Source organism: Engystomops pustulosus, chromosome 5 (assembly GCF_040894005.1).
Source record: "Engystomops pustulosus chromosome 5, aEngPut4.maternal, whole genome shotgun sequence".
NCBI classification, from domain to species: Eukaryota; Metazoa; Chordata; class Amphibia; order Anura; family Leptodactylidae; genus Engystomops; species Engystomops pustulosus.
In genome coordinates this window covers 26,513,401-26,525,451 of record NC_092415.1, presented here as the reverse complement: position 1 = coordinate 26,525,451, position 12,051 = coordinate 26,513,401, and the positions used below count along the sequence as shown (strand labels likewise).

At 47.6% G+C, this 12,051-nt stretch overlaps 1 protein-coding gene across 1 annotated transcript; it reads right to left on the bottom strand.

The window, feature by feature from the left end:
* On the bottom strand, positions 1-5,467 carry LOC140133960 (uncharacterized). Its single transcript, XM_072154632.1, has 2 exons — positions 4,658-5,467; positions 1-1,147 (listed from the first exon to the last, which is right to left on the bottom strand). Exons 1-2 carry the CDS (start codon positions 5,406-5,408, stop codon positions 552-554), a joined length of 1,347 nt encoding a protein of 448 aa, XP_072010733.1. The 5' UTR covers positions 5,409-5,467; the 3' UTR covers positions 1-551.
* Between the last annotated feature and the right edge of the window lie 6,584 nt (positions 5,468-12,051).

The window sequence follows — 12,051 nt, the reverse complement described above, 5'->3', positions numbered from 1 at the left end:
TCGGCCAACCGAGCAACGCCCATCTCAAATCTTCCACCATGACGCTGCACTGTTGAGTCTGGTCTTTCCGTCTTCTTCTTCTTCTCAACCTCTCCTTTTCTCCGCCAAACCTATATTGCCTTCTATTAAAAAAGACTCACACACCCTGCTTGGATTAAATTGGCCACAGCAGCCTTTTATTAACAATACAACAATAAACACAGTCAAACTGCTGAATAATTTAACATTCCCCCCCCTTCTAATCAAAGAGGAAGTGAGGTCCTTGGAGTTAACAAAAATTGAGTAACCGCCATTCTGCACCCCTACTTTTCTTTACCCCAAACCGCCACCTCCGATTCAAGGGCACCAAGAGTGCAGTAATGGCCGTCTCTACTCCTTTTTCCACTCCCCGGGACACCACCCAGCGGGAGCCCAAACCGCCATCCCCCAGGCGGCCCACCAAATTAAATAGATGAATCCTATCCACCAGCTCTCTTTTTTACCCCTTCACTCCACCAACTCCAAGGACCTTGCTCCTCCCTCCCCGCCACAGCACGCATGTCTTGACCACCTCAAACATGCGCGCCCCCCACCAACCTCCATGCCCTCTCCAGACCACCCTGTATGCCAAGGGCCCACAAATCCATACCCACTGCATTAAGATGCACACCATCTCCCAGCCAGTATTCGCCTCTTCCTTCTTCCAATTCATGGTGCCTCACCACTATCCCACCATTTCTGGCCACAAAACCGCCTACTGCCCGATTCAACTTAACCCGAGCTCTATTCAGCCGCCCCACCGACCGAGCATGCCTCCAATTCCTCCTACGTACCACATCCGACCAACCCACAACCAATGATGGGTACAACACCCTCATCTTTAACAAATCGTGTTTTATGTCACGAATTAATTCCCTTACCGGCCGGGCTCCTAAGTCATTGCCCCCAATATGAAACATTGCTACTTCAGGGACTTTATCCAACACCACGCACCTCTGAAATTCTTCTAAAACCTGTCCCCATTTCATCCCCCTGTAACCTAGCCACCTCACTCTCAACAAATCTCTATTAAAACCCAATTGCCTACCTTCCGGACGCATACTCGCCCGTTGTGCACCCCAGTACACATACGAATGCCCGAAAATCCATGCCATGTACGGACCTGAACCTGCAATGATAAAGAAAATTAACAACACCCCCCCTAAGCAAAACGTGTTTTTTCAACAACCATCTCCAATCCACTAATTTCCCGCCACCAAATGCGGTCGAACATATGACCGATAACGCCCCGATTCCCATCTGCCAATCTGCTTTACCATATCCGGCCCTAAACCCCATGCTGCAGCTTCGGTTGCCGCCCCGATCCTAAACGAATGCGGAGCGAAATCTTCACCTCTTAATCCCACCCGCTCGATACATTTACGAAACACAGCTGAAAACTGAAAAACCGATAATGATGACCCGTCCAAATGGGAAAACAAAGGGCCCGCCCTTTCACCCCTAAAACACAAAAACCTCGTCAAAACATACAACGGACACGTCTGTGATCCCCTAACTTCCCGCAACACCACTCTTTTTCCCCTACCCATCTGATCCGTTTTAGACCTCCGTATCCAAAATTCCACACTCCCTTCCTTGATCAACACATCTTCCCTCAATAACCCTCCAACAGCCTTTCTACTCTTGGCTACCAATTCGCTTATGCGCAATGCCCCAAAGAAAGCCCATGAGAAGGCCAATCTGAACAAACATACTTCTGCTTGTGAAATGCACACCCCCCCCAAAGTCACCCCCAATTTTTCCAAAAGCCCAAATGACACAGGCCTCCTTCTATCCATCCCCCCTTTTCCTCTCCTAAACCCCCGCACTGCCTGTTTTACTAAAAACTCTTTTGTCACATCTCGCAATCCACGCAGACGAAAACCAAAACCCACCCCTGCAAGCCATTTGTTCACTCTAGCGACAGACCACCCAGCTACTGCTGCCCTGCCCAACCATACCAATAATGCTACTACCTTTTTGTCATCGTCCCCCGTGCCCCCAACCTCCGCCATGAGTTCCTCCCATTGCTGCCACGCCGCCCCATACGCCGACCAAGTGCCTCCAGCCAGGGACCTTTGAATCAAGGCCCCCGCCGTGGTAAGGCTATCTCCCACAGAAATTCTGGACATGGGATCCCCTCTTCTTCCGCACCAGGCGCCAGCTCTCGAAACCGCTCCCACTGTAGGCGAGACAAAGCATCAGCTAACGAGTTATTGACCCCTGGTACATGCACTGCCACTACCCACGCATTCAGGGATAAGCAAGTTAACACCAATCTCCGCAGCAGCCGCACCACTGGTGGCGAAGAAGCCGTAAGGCTGTTAATCGCCCCCACCACTGCTTGGTTATCGCAGTGGAACCGCACTTTTTTGTTCTTGAACCGCTTCCCCCATATCTCCACCGCCACCACGATCGGAAAAAGCTCCAAACACGCCAGGTTCCTCACTAGGCCTGTTTCCACCCAGTCCGTTGGCCATTCTGCCGCGCACCATTGCCCCTCACAATAAGCTCCAAACCCCACTGACCCAGCCGCGTCTGTAAACAATTCCCAATCGAAATCGTTCACCGCTCTTTCCATCATTAGAGATCTCCCGTTGTACTTATCCAAAAATTCTTGCCACACCCCCAAATCCTCCCTCATGTCCCTTGATAGCCGTATGTAGTGGTGACCTGCTTTCACTCCCGCCGTTGCTCCCGCCAATCTCCTGCAAAACACCCTCCCCATTGGAATAATCCGGCACGCAAAATTCAACTTCCCCAAAAGAGACTGCAATTCCTTAAGTGTAATCTTTTTTAGTCTATGCGCTCTCCCCACCTCCGCTTTCAAAGCCTCCAACTTATTCCCTGGCAATCTGCACTCCATTTTTTCCGAATCCAAAGTGATTCCTAAAAACACCAAACACGTTGTCGGTCCCTCTGTCTTTTCGTGCGCCAACGGAATACCGAACCTCTCCGTCACCCATTCCGTCGCCGATAGCAGTGACTGACATACCAAGGACCCACCTGGCCCCATGCAAAGGAAATCGTCTAGGTAATGTATAATGGATTCTAACCCTGCCACCTCCCTGACCACCCATTCAAGAAATGAGCTAAAGGCTTCGAAGTATGCGCACGACAAAGAACAACCCATGGGAAGGCACCTATCCACATAATACGCCCCTTCCCAAAAACAACCCAACAGCCGCAAACTCTCTGGATGGACTGGCAACAAGCGAAACGCCGCTTCGATGTCTGTTTTTGCCATTAACGCCCCAACCCCATACTCCCTTACCCATTCCACCGCTCTGTCAAACGAAGTATAAGCTACCGAGCACAACTCCGGTGCTATCCCATCGTTCACTGACAATCCTTTTGGGTACGAAAGATGGTGTATGAGGCGAAATTTATTCGCCTCCTTTTTTGGCACCACTCCCAACGGTGATACTACCAAGCCCTGAACCGGAATTTCCCTAAAGGGCCCCGCCATCCTCCCCAACTGAACCTCTTTTCCCAATTTTTCCCGGACTACCCCTGGATGTTCCCGTGCCGATTTTAAATTTTTTAAGGAGAAAGGAACCTCATGTTCTGGGGGCGGAATTTTAAACCCATCCCTAAAACCTTCCCTCAATAACCCTGCCCTCGCCTTATCTGGGTACCTATTTAGAAAGGCCTCCATCTCTTCTAGTTTCACTGGCGTCACCCCCTTGACTATTGTCTCCTGCCTGTCTGCCCTTATTCTTCTTGAAGCATCGCGCTGCCCCATGTGACGATCCCCCGCATGCTGAACATGCATGCCTAAACTTACATCCCGTCCCATACTTGCACTGGCCGTCGTTGAACTGCCAACACACCCCTTTTCCTCCGGCCCCACTAGTGCCCTCTTTCTGTTGCCCACTCTGCCCTGACCCCCCGGCCCCGTCTCGAAAGGACTGACCAAATTTTACTGGCGCCATCACGTTTAACCACAACCCGATGTCTTTCTGATCCCACTGAATATTGGGACGTACTGCCTTCCTCTGACGAAAACGCTCGTCATACCGCAACCACGTCTGCCCCCCATACGCCCGATACGCCTCCGCAATCGCATCCAAATAACAAAACATCCCCAACCGCTTCTCCGGGGACTTCTCCTCTATTACGCTTGCCAAAATACAGAATGCTTTCAGCCAATTTTGAAAGGTCTGCGGAATCAATCTCCACCTCTTCTTTTCTTCCTCCTCTTTCTTATTCTCATCCTTTTTGGGCTTGTCCAAATTAAACTTCCCCAATGGAAGTAATGAAAATATCTCTACATATTCGTCCTTCCATATTTTCTCTTTTACTTCTTTTTTCACATGTTCCCCCGGTGACCCTTCGAAGCATACATACACTTCACCTTTTGCTCTGTCATCTATCCGCACCCTTTCATCCTTGTCTTTTTCCGTCTGAACCGAAACCGTCACCCCCGACTCCCTACGCCCCACCTCTCGCCCGCTCCATGGAACCCATGCCGCCACCGGAGATACCCCTGGGCTTACCCTTTCACACCTCGCCAATAAGTCCTTCACGCTCCCCATTAATGAACGTAACTCATTCACCATCCCTGTACTAGTCTCCTCACCAACCGTACTAGCCCCCCTTTCCTCTCCCCCACACTGTACAAACATAGAACACTCACCATGCTGCATGGGGGCTGTGTCCCCACCAGCGGCCATGTTGGACTCCAGACGCTGCAAACTTCTCTCCCTCGTCCCATCTTCTCTCCCCGAGTTGTAGATGCTGCCAGCTCGTCTCCCACAGCTGCCGCATGACGAACAGGATGCTCCCCGCTGTGCCGCCAGATCCGTCCCCAGCCTGTTGCCGGGCGCCTGCCTCACCGTGACTTCCGACCGCCCGGCCTCAGCCTCCTGCCGGTGGGATGCACCTGGAGTTCCCCGCGCTGTGTCTCCTACAAAGGCCCCCCCACCGACCGGAACATCGCCAGGTGGGGGCCTCGTTGTCCTGGAGGCATGGCTGCCTTGTAGTCCCGGTGATGAGGGCCTCGGCGTCTGCTGTGGTGAGCGCCTCCTCCCCCTCTCCGCTGGGCCCGCCGGGGTGGACGGATTCCTGCTCGAGCGAGGCCTGCGACTCCCGCTCTGAGCCGCTGGCGCTCGCCCGCCAGGGTCCCCGGAGGGGCTCCTTACCCGACGGCGGGTCCTCGGGGTTGCTTCCGGGCTCAGTCTGCTCGGCGGCCGCGTCCTCCTGGAGCGCCGCAACCCCCGCGCCGGCTCTCCGCTCCCGGCAGCTTCCACTTCTCCTATCTGTCCTGCGCCTGCCATCCCGTCATGGCCCGGTCCCAGCGCCGCCTCCACCTGTCTCCACACGCTCTCCCTGTCTCCCTGCTGTGCTGCAGCCCGAAGCTGCCCTATCAGGGCACTGATGTCAGCCATTAATTTCAGGAGCTACCTCAGGTATGACCTATTTTCTCTGTAAAAGATGTCTGACTGACTTTCCCTAACGGTCCCTGCTAACACGCCCCCTAGCAACTCCCGCTCTTCCCTGTTATGCCCCTTGACTACTAGCCCTCCCACCAGGCTGCGTCATGGCGACCTCCCCTCACTTCGGCGGTCCGGCCTCTTCTTTCCGCCTCCTGTGACTTGAAATTAAGTATAAAATACAAAAGTAAAACATTCCAAAAAGCATCTCAATAACATAGGGAGGGAGGGAAAGCTTGAGTGTGGCCTTAAAGGAAACCTACCATTTCAAATGGTAGGTTTAAGCTGTAAACACCGAGCACCAGCTCAGGGTGAGCTGGTGCCGGTGCTTAGTTTCGTTAGTGTTAAAACCGCGGTATCGCGGTTTTAACACTTTTTAATCTTTATAGCATAAGCTGCTTCGGCGCTGCGTGCGCACGATCGTGCGCGCGCCTACATAGGAAATGCCGCAGGCGTTGCACGCGCACGGTCGCGCGCAGCGCCGAAGCGGCTTCTGCTATAAAGTTTAAAAAGTGTTAAAACCGCGATACCGCGGTTTTAACACTAACGAAACTAAGCACCGGCACCAGCTCACCCTGAGCTGGTGCTCGGTGTTTACAGCTTAAACCTACCATTTGAAATGGTAGGTTTCCTTTAAAGTGGGAGATTACAATGAGTCATCAGCCATATAAATCCTCCTGTAGCAGGGGAGGACGTCATGAGGTAAGCAATAGGGGAGGAGGGAGAACACAAATCTTAAAGGCACAGATCACCAACCCTACTAAAGTGCAATAGCATCCAGATTTTTGGGTAACGTCAGCCCCCAGTCTAGGGGTACCTTCCTTAAACAGTCAGGTGTACCCCACAGCAAATCTTCTGGAGGCGCATCTAGATTTTCCCTTGCACAGAGCGAAACGTGGTTTGGGTCTGCTTAACCCTACTCACAAATAATACATTGTCAAACCAGTACCAGGACACCTCATGCAGCGTTGGATTTGCCCATTATGGATCCCATATTTTAGGGACAAAGAGATCTTACCCATCTGGGTTGGGAGGGCAAGGAGATATTTTAGGCAGACCCATGTACTTTAAACTGTATTGGTGTCCCCAGGCCTCCAATACAATTTCAAGTAATGGCAGAGCAAACTCCCTGTTTAGCATTTGTGCAGTTTTGAGATTAGGAAGTAAACGTTCTCCTTACGGAGACTGACAACTAAGGCCGCTGTGTAGGCGTATGGAGTCTTTTAGCCATGGACACTCCACTGGGGATTCTGGGAAAATATGCAAATAAGTTTTCCATGATGGGATGAGGAAATCCACTCCCCTTTTAGTCTTTTAGTTACCTTACCATCTCCCTTGCCATCAAGCATGTCCCATCAGAGATTCTCAGACATAACTTTATTTGAGGCCCCAGAAATGCCAAAATCGCCACTGACCTTGTGCTAAGTGTAACCTCATGAGACCTTTCCAATAAAGAGCTTGGTTGGTAGAGCGGCAAGGTTACCTTACAGCACCGGGCCCTTAGGTTACAATCTGACTAAAGATAACATCTACCGTATTTTTCGGAGTATAAGGCGCACAAAAAATCCTTTGATTTTCTCAGAAATCCAAGGTGCGCCTTATAGTCCAGTGCGCCTTATATATGAACCGTACTTACAGACAACAGCTGCCTTGTACTGTGCACAGGTCTGCCACCTGCTGGTCATTCATCCTCATAATCAGGTGCGCCTTATAGTCCAGTGCGCCTTATATATGAACCGTACTTACAGACAACAGCTGCCTTGTACTGTGCACAGGTGGCTACTTGGCTTCTCATGATATTGGAAAGTTGGATAGGTTGGCAATATCGTAAACCTGGAAAACCCCTTTAAATTAAATCTACCAAATGGATTAAGGATTATAAACAAAATACACTTACATGATTGTGTCAGGATCCACTCGTATTTTAGTATTATATCAAGAAAAGTCTTTAAAAATGTTGCAAATGAGTGTGAGAGGCTCCGGGCTGCGGGTGTGTGCCCCTCAGGCTCATTCACATGATTTTTATAGTCTTTTTCTATAAAAACAAAAGCTAAAAGAGGAGCAGATCCTGCCAGAGGGGGCACACACCAGTATGTCAGTGTGCTTGGTTTACAACCCTTTATCCTGGTGGTAGATTTCCTTCAATACACTTTGCAACCACTCACACTCTACTGTGACATATATTCTGCACAAGCAAAAATGGACTAGCACTACCCTAAATGAAAAAGTAAATGATCATAGCGTGCCAGAAACCATAAATATAACAAAAGAAGAAAGACAGAAGCATTCATAGCAGATCAAAAATACATACTTTATTGAAAAATACACCCCCCCCAAAAAAAAATTAAAAACATTTAAAATTGTGAACATAGTCATAAGTCAAGCATATCCTCAGAACAGTGTCAAACACATGATAATGTGCACTGTCCCGGTACAGCAGGTAGAATTGTATCTAAAACAGGTGTACAGTGACTTTTTGTTTTATCAATGGCCCCCATTGTCTTCAAAATGTATCCTTGTGTTTTGTCTGACAGCAGGATTTCCTTGTTACATGGAATTTTACCAAATAATATTTGAAGTTTAACTTGGCAGAATTAGTTGGCGAGCGCTCATTTCAGTTTCCTCTGTTCAAATAATATGGCTCTCATTATATCTTTTGCAAATAGGTTACATTAAAGAGGTATTCTCATTTCAGCTATGTAGGACAACCCCTTTAAATATACACTGAAAAAAATGCAATAAAGAGAAGTTGCTGGAGTTGCAATTTTTAAGTATAATACTGGAGTATATAAAAAAATAAGAAACAAAGTACTTACCTCCGGTGCTCTGCAGAAACAAAGGATTGGACATATTAAAGATCAACATGTCCAACCCTTCTAAGCAATGGCTCACCACATTGTACTTCCGGCTGACGGTTTCCTTCCTTGTTCAGAGATCTTATTCACGTCTGGTAAAAGTAGCCAAGTATGAATGATGAACTATTGTGGAAAGGTGGAGGAAAGAGAGAGGCATCCATTCTTCTAGTAGGACATATGGTAAATTTTTGGATGAACCAAATAATTCATATTATATTCTGGTATGGTTGGCATCATGTCCTGGAGGCTGGAAGTGCAGTTCCTGTTTTATCCTACAGGTGTCACTGTTGCAGCTGATGCTTATACTCACTTTTGGAAAATATGTAAATACGTTTTCCAGGATGGAATAAGGAAAACATTGCCCCTTAGATACCTTGTAAGGCAGCCCCTCTTACACCAAGGTTGATTTTCAGGAAACCTAATGATATGATGAGGCATTAAAGCCAAACCAGTATATCTATAAATTCCATATAAAACTCCCAACTGTGCAATCCTTCTGGAATACATATACTGGTTTGGCTTTAATCCCGCATCATGTCATTAGGCTTCCTGAAAGTCATTCTTGATGTTTAGGGGACTGCCTTACAAAGTAGCTAAGAGGCAATCCTGGAAAATGCATATTTCCCAGAATCCCCTAGTGGAGCATCAATGGCTCTAAGCCTCCACATACCTGCAAGGCGGCCTTAATTGGCAAGGTCTCCTTCATACATCTCGACCCTATAAACACTCTTGCCATTGGTTAGTGGAATTTACGATATACTGGATTTGATGAAATATCAGGATAAATCACCAAAAACCATGGCCAGTAAGCAGTTAATGTTATATTCATGCAATCTTTTGTACTTGACACAAGACTGTGTAGTTCTCTTCTCATCTTGATTTCAACCAAGGATGAATATTTATTTCCATATGGAGTAGAAGCCACTGCCTTATGCTCAACTCCAGGGAGAACGTCCCTTATGCTCATCCCTTTTATCTCTACTTCCTCTTTGCTGTCGCCCTTCACATTATATTGTCAGGTGATCCCTGCCAAAACTAACGTTCTCCACTTTCTCCCTGTCATACAATCGCTCCACTCAAATATTACCTATTAATGTAAACGTAATGGATAATATAACCCTAATCGCTCTTTTGTAGATTGTATCGCTCTCAGCCAATGCTGTGGATTCTTAAGATTTTATTGTAACATTGTATCCAGAATAAATATTGTTGCCCGAGCTATGCTTTAATATACCTTTCCTGGAATGTCACCTAGGGGGGTCATTTACTAGGGATCTGAATATATTGGATTCTGAATATTCTGATGAGTCCATTGGGCAGATGGATTCTTGGGTCCATAATGAAAAATACCCTAGCAGTCATTATGGGGCTCATTTACTAAGGGTCCGAACGCCGCACTTTCGTGGGGTTTCCCGAATATTTCCATTTTGCGCCGAATTTCCCCAGGATTTTGGTGCATGTGATTGGATTTTGGCGCATCGGCTTGCAGAAATCAGGGGGCGTGGCCGTCGAACAACCCGACAGATTTGGACAAACCGCGGAATTTAAAAGAGGATTTGTGTCGCAAGATCAAGCACTCACATGCACCAGGAAGAAGAAGGTGAACTCCGGCGGACCTCAGCGCAGCAGCAACACATGCAGGATATTAGTGAATCTCGTCGGAACCGAATCCTTGTCGGACAATGCACCGCGGGATCGCGGTACCGGGTAAGTAAATCTGCCCCTATATGTCTATCTGGTGGACACTTATGTTCCCCAGTGCTAAGTCAGAGCCATGAGCCTGACTATAATGTATGGTTTATTGTGCTATTCTTATATGGAAAAGGGACACCTTATGGGCCCCCTAAGCCCCTGGGGCCCGGTTGCGACTGCACCTTCTGTACCCTCTCAAGTTCCACCTCTGTTTGGGGTACATCTGACTGTTTAAGGAAGGTTCCCCCTAGACTGGGGGCTGGCGTTATTATTAGATGCAGAAGGGTTAAAATGTGGATACTAATGCACTTTGATAGGGTTGTCGATCTGTGCCTTTAAGATGTGTCCCCCCCCCCTCCCCTACTGCTTACCTCAGGACATCCTCCCCTCCTACAGGACATGGGGGTTTATATGGCTGATGACTCAATGTTATCTCCCTCTTTGAGGCGACACTCAAGCTGTCCCTCGCTCCCTATGTTATTGAGATGTTATGTTTTTTTTGTAACGTTTTTCCTTTGCATTTTATAGTTAATTTCAAGTCACAGCAGGCAGAATGGTGGAAGATTTGAGTTGGTTGTTGCTCGGTTGGTCGACTTGCCAGCTGGGAGTCCAGCTGGGCATACAGCTTCCAGAGCTCAAAAATGTGTGATCCTATCCCAAGTGCCTGATTTTTGGATATTACGGGTAAATATATAAAAAAATAAAGCTGTGACCTAATTTTCCACCCAGCAAGAAGTCATTTTTTGGAAGTAAACTTATGCGGTTAAAGTTTACTGATATTTGTGTTTCAGATAATTTATTAAAGTGCCCTTACAGGTGGTTATAGTTCTGTTGCCCTCCAGTCATAATTTCTTGTGCATGTACAGTCAGATTGGACATATCTCCTATCACACATCTATGATACATGCAGTGTCGGACTGGCCCACCAGAGTACCAGAGGATCCTCCGGTGGGCCCTGGCTCAACCCAATACTGAACCCCACAGATCCATAAGAAAACACCACAATTTGGAGGCTGCTATAATGAAGAGTGGACCCCCAAATTGATTTTCTCTGGTGGGCCTAAGGAAACCCAGTCCGACACTGGATACATGTATTTCCCATCCCGCTCAATAGCTGCTCCTTTCCCCATATTTTGCTTTTTATGACATCACAGAACAAAAGAAAGACAATATAAAGTGCATTCCCATAATGTTATTCTCCCTATAACATATTTTCTAGCACCCATCCCTTTCACCCGAGGCTACAAGAGACAATTGGAGCCTGGAATTCGGTTCATGTTCATACCAATCTCAGCCCTTGTAGCCCACACCTGCCCTACATGTAAACCAGATAATGGGCGCTGGGCCTGGGCAGACACATTCCTGTTTAGCCATCATTCTCTAATTGTTACTTGTCAAACAGGTAAAAGACGCTTTGGTCCTGGGCCACACAGCCCTGAATCCCTGTGGAATCCTATACACTCTGACCTTTCACCTCTTCGCAGCCCCTGAGCATGCCCTGCCAGGATGTACTAGTAACTGGCCATGTAGCGGATAGCAACATTTTCTACGAGCCATAGATATTACCAGACATAGCACAGATCTAAGCTATGTATGTATACGCACAAATATGCATAATCTATGGTGAAATCTTAAAAAAAGAGAATTTATCCCTAAAAAAGCACTAATAATAATAATGATAATACTAATTTAAGAAAATTTGCAGGAATAGACACTCCATTTGAGAGTAAAGAAAATCTCCCAACCAAAGCAGTCATGATGAACTAGGGACACTTCTTATAGATCCCGGCACTGTGACTGTGGTAATCTTCTTATATTTGTTATCCATGACCTTATTCCTTCTAAAATCAATTTTTTAAATTATGCTAATGAGCTAGAAGGGATCTGGGTCTGTTACCAGACCTCCTCCATGCTGTAGATTCGCAGGTGGTTATACTGTGCAGTAGCACTTCCCCCCTCTCACTGTGAGAGTTTACAGGGGAAAGTACTCCTGCACAGTGTAACATCGTGTGAAGCTGCAACATGCATGGGCACTGGTAACACATCCCCCC

Excerpts from the sequence above, each read along its gene's own strand:
- LOC140133960 (XM_072154632.1), bottom strand. The coding sequence starts at position 5,408 with ATGGCTGACATCAGTGCCCTGATAGGGCAGCTTCGGGCTGCAGCACAG. Across the intron at positions 1,148-4,657 it reads CACAGCCCCCATGCAGCATG|GTTCAGGTCCGTACATGGCA; the intron begins GTGAGTGTTCTA and ends TTATCATTGCAG.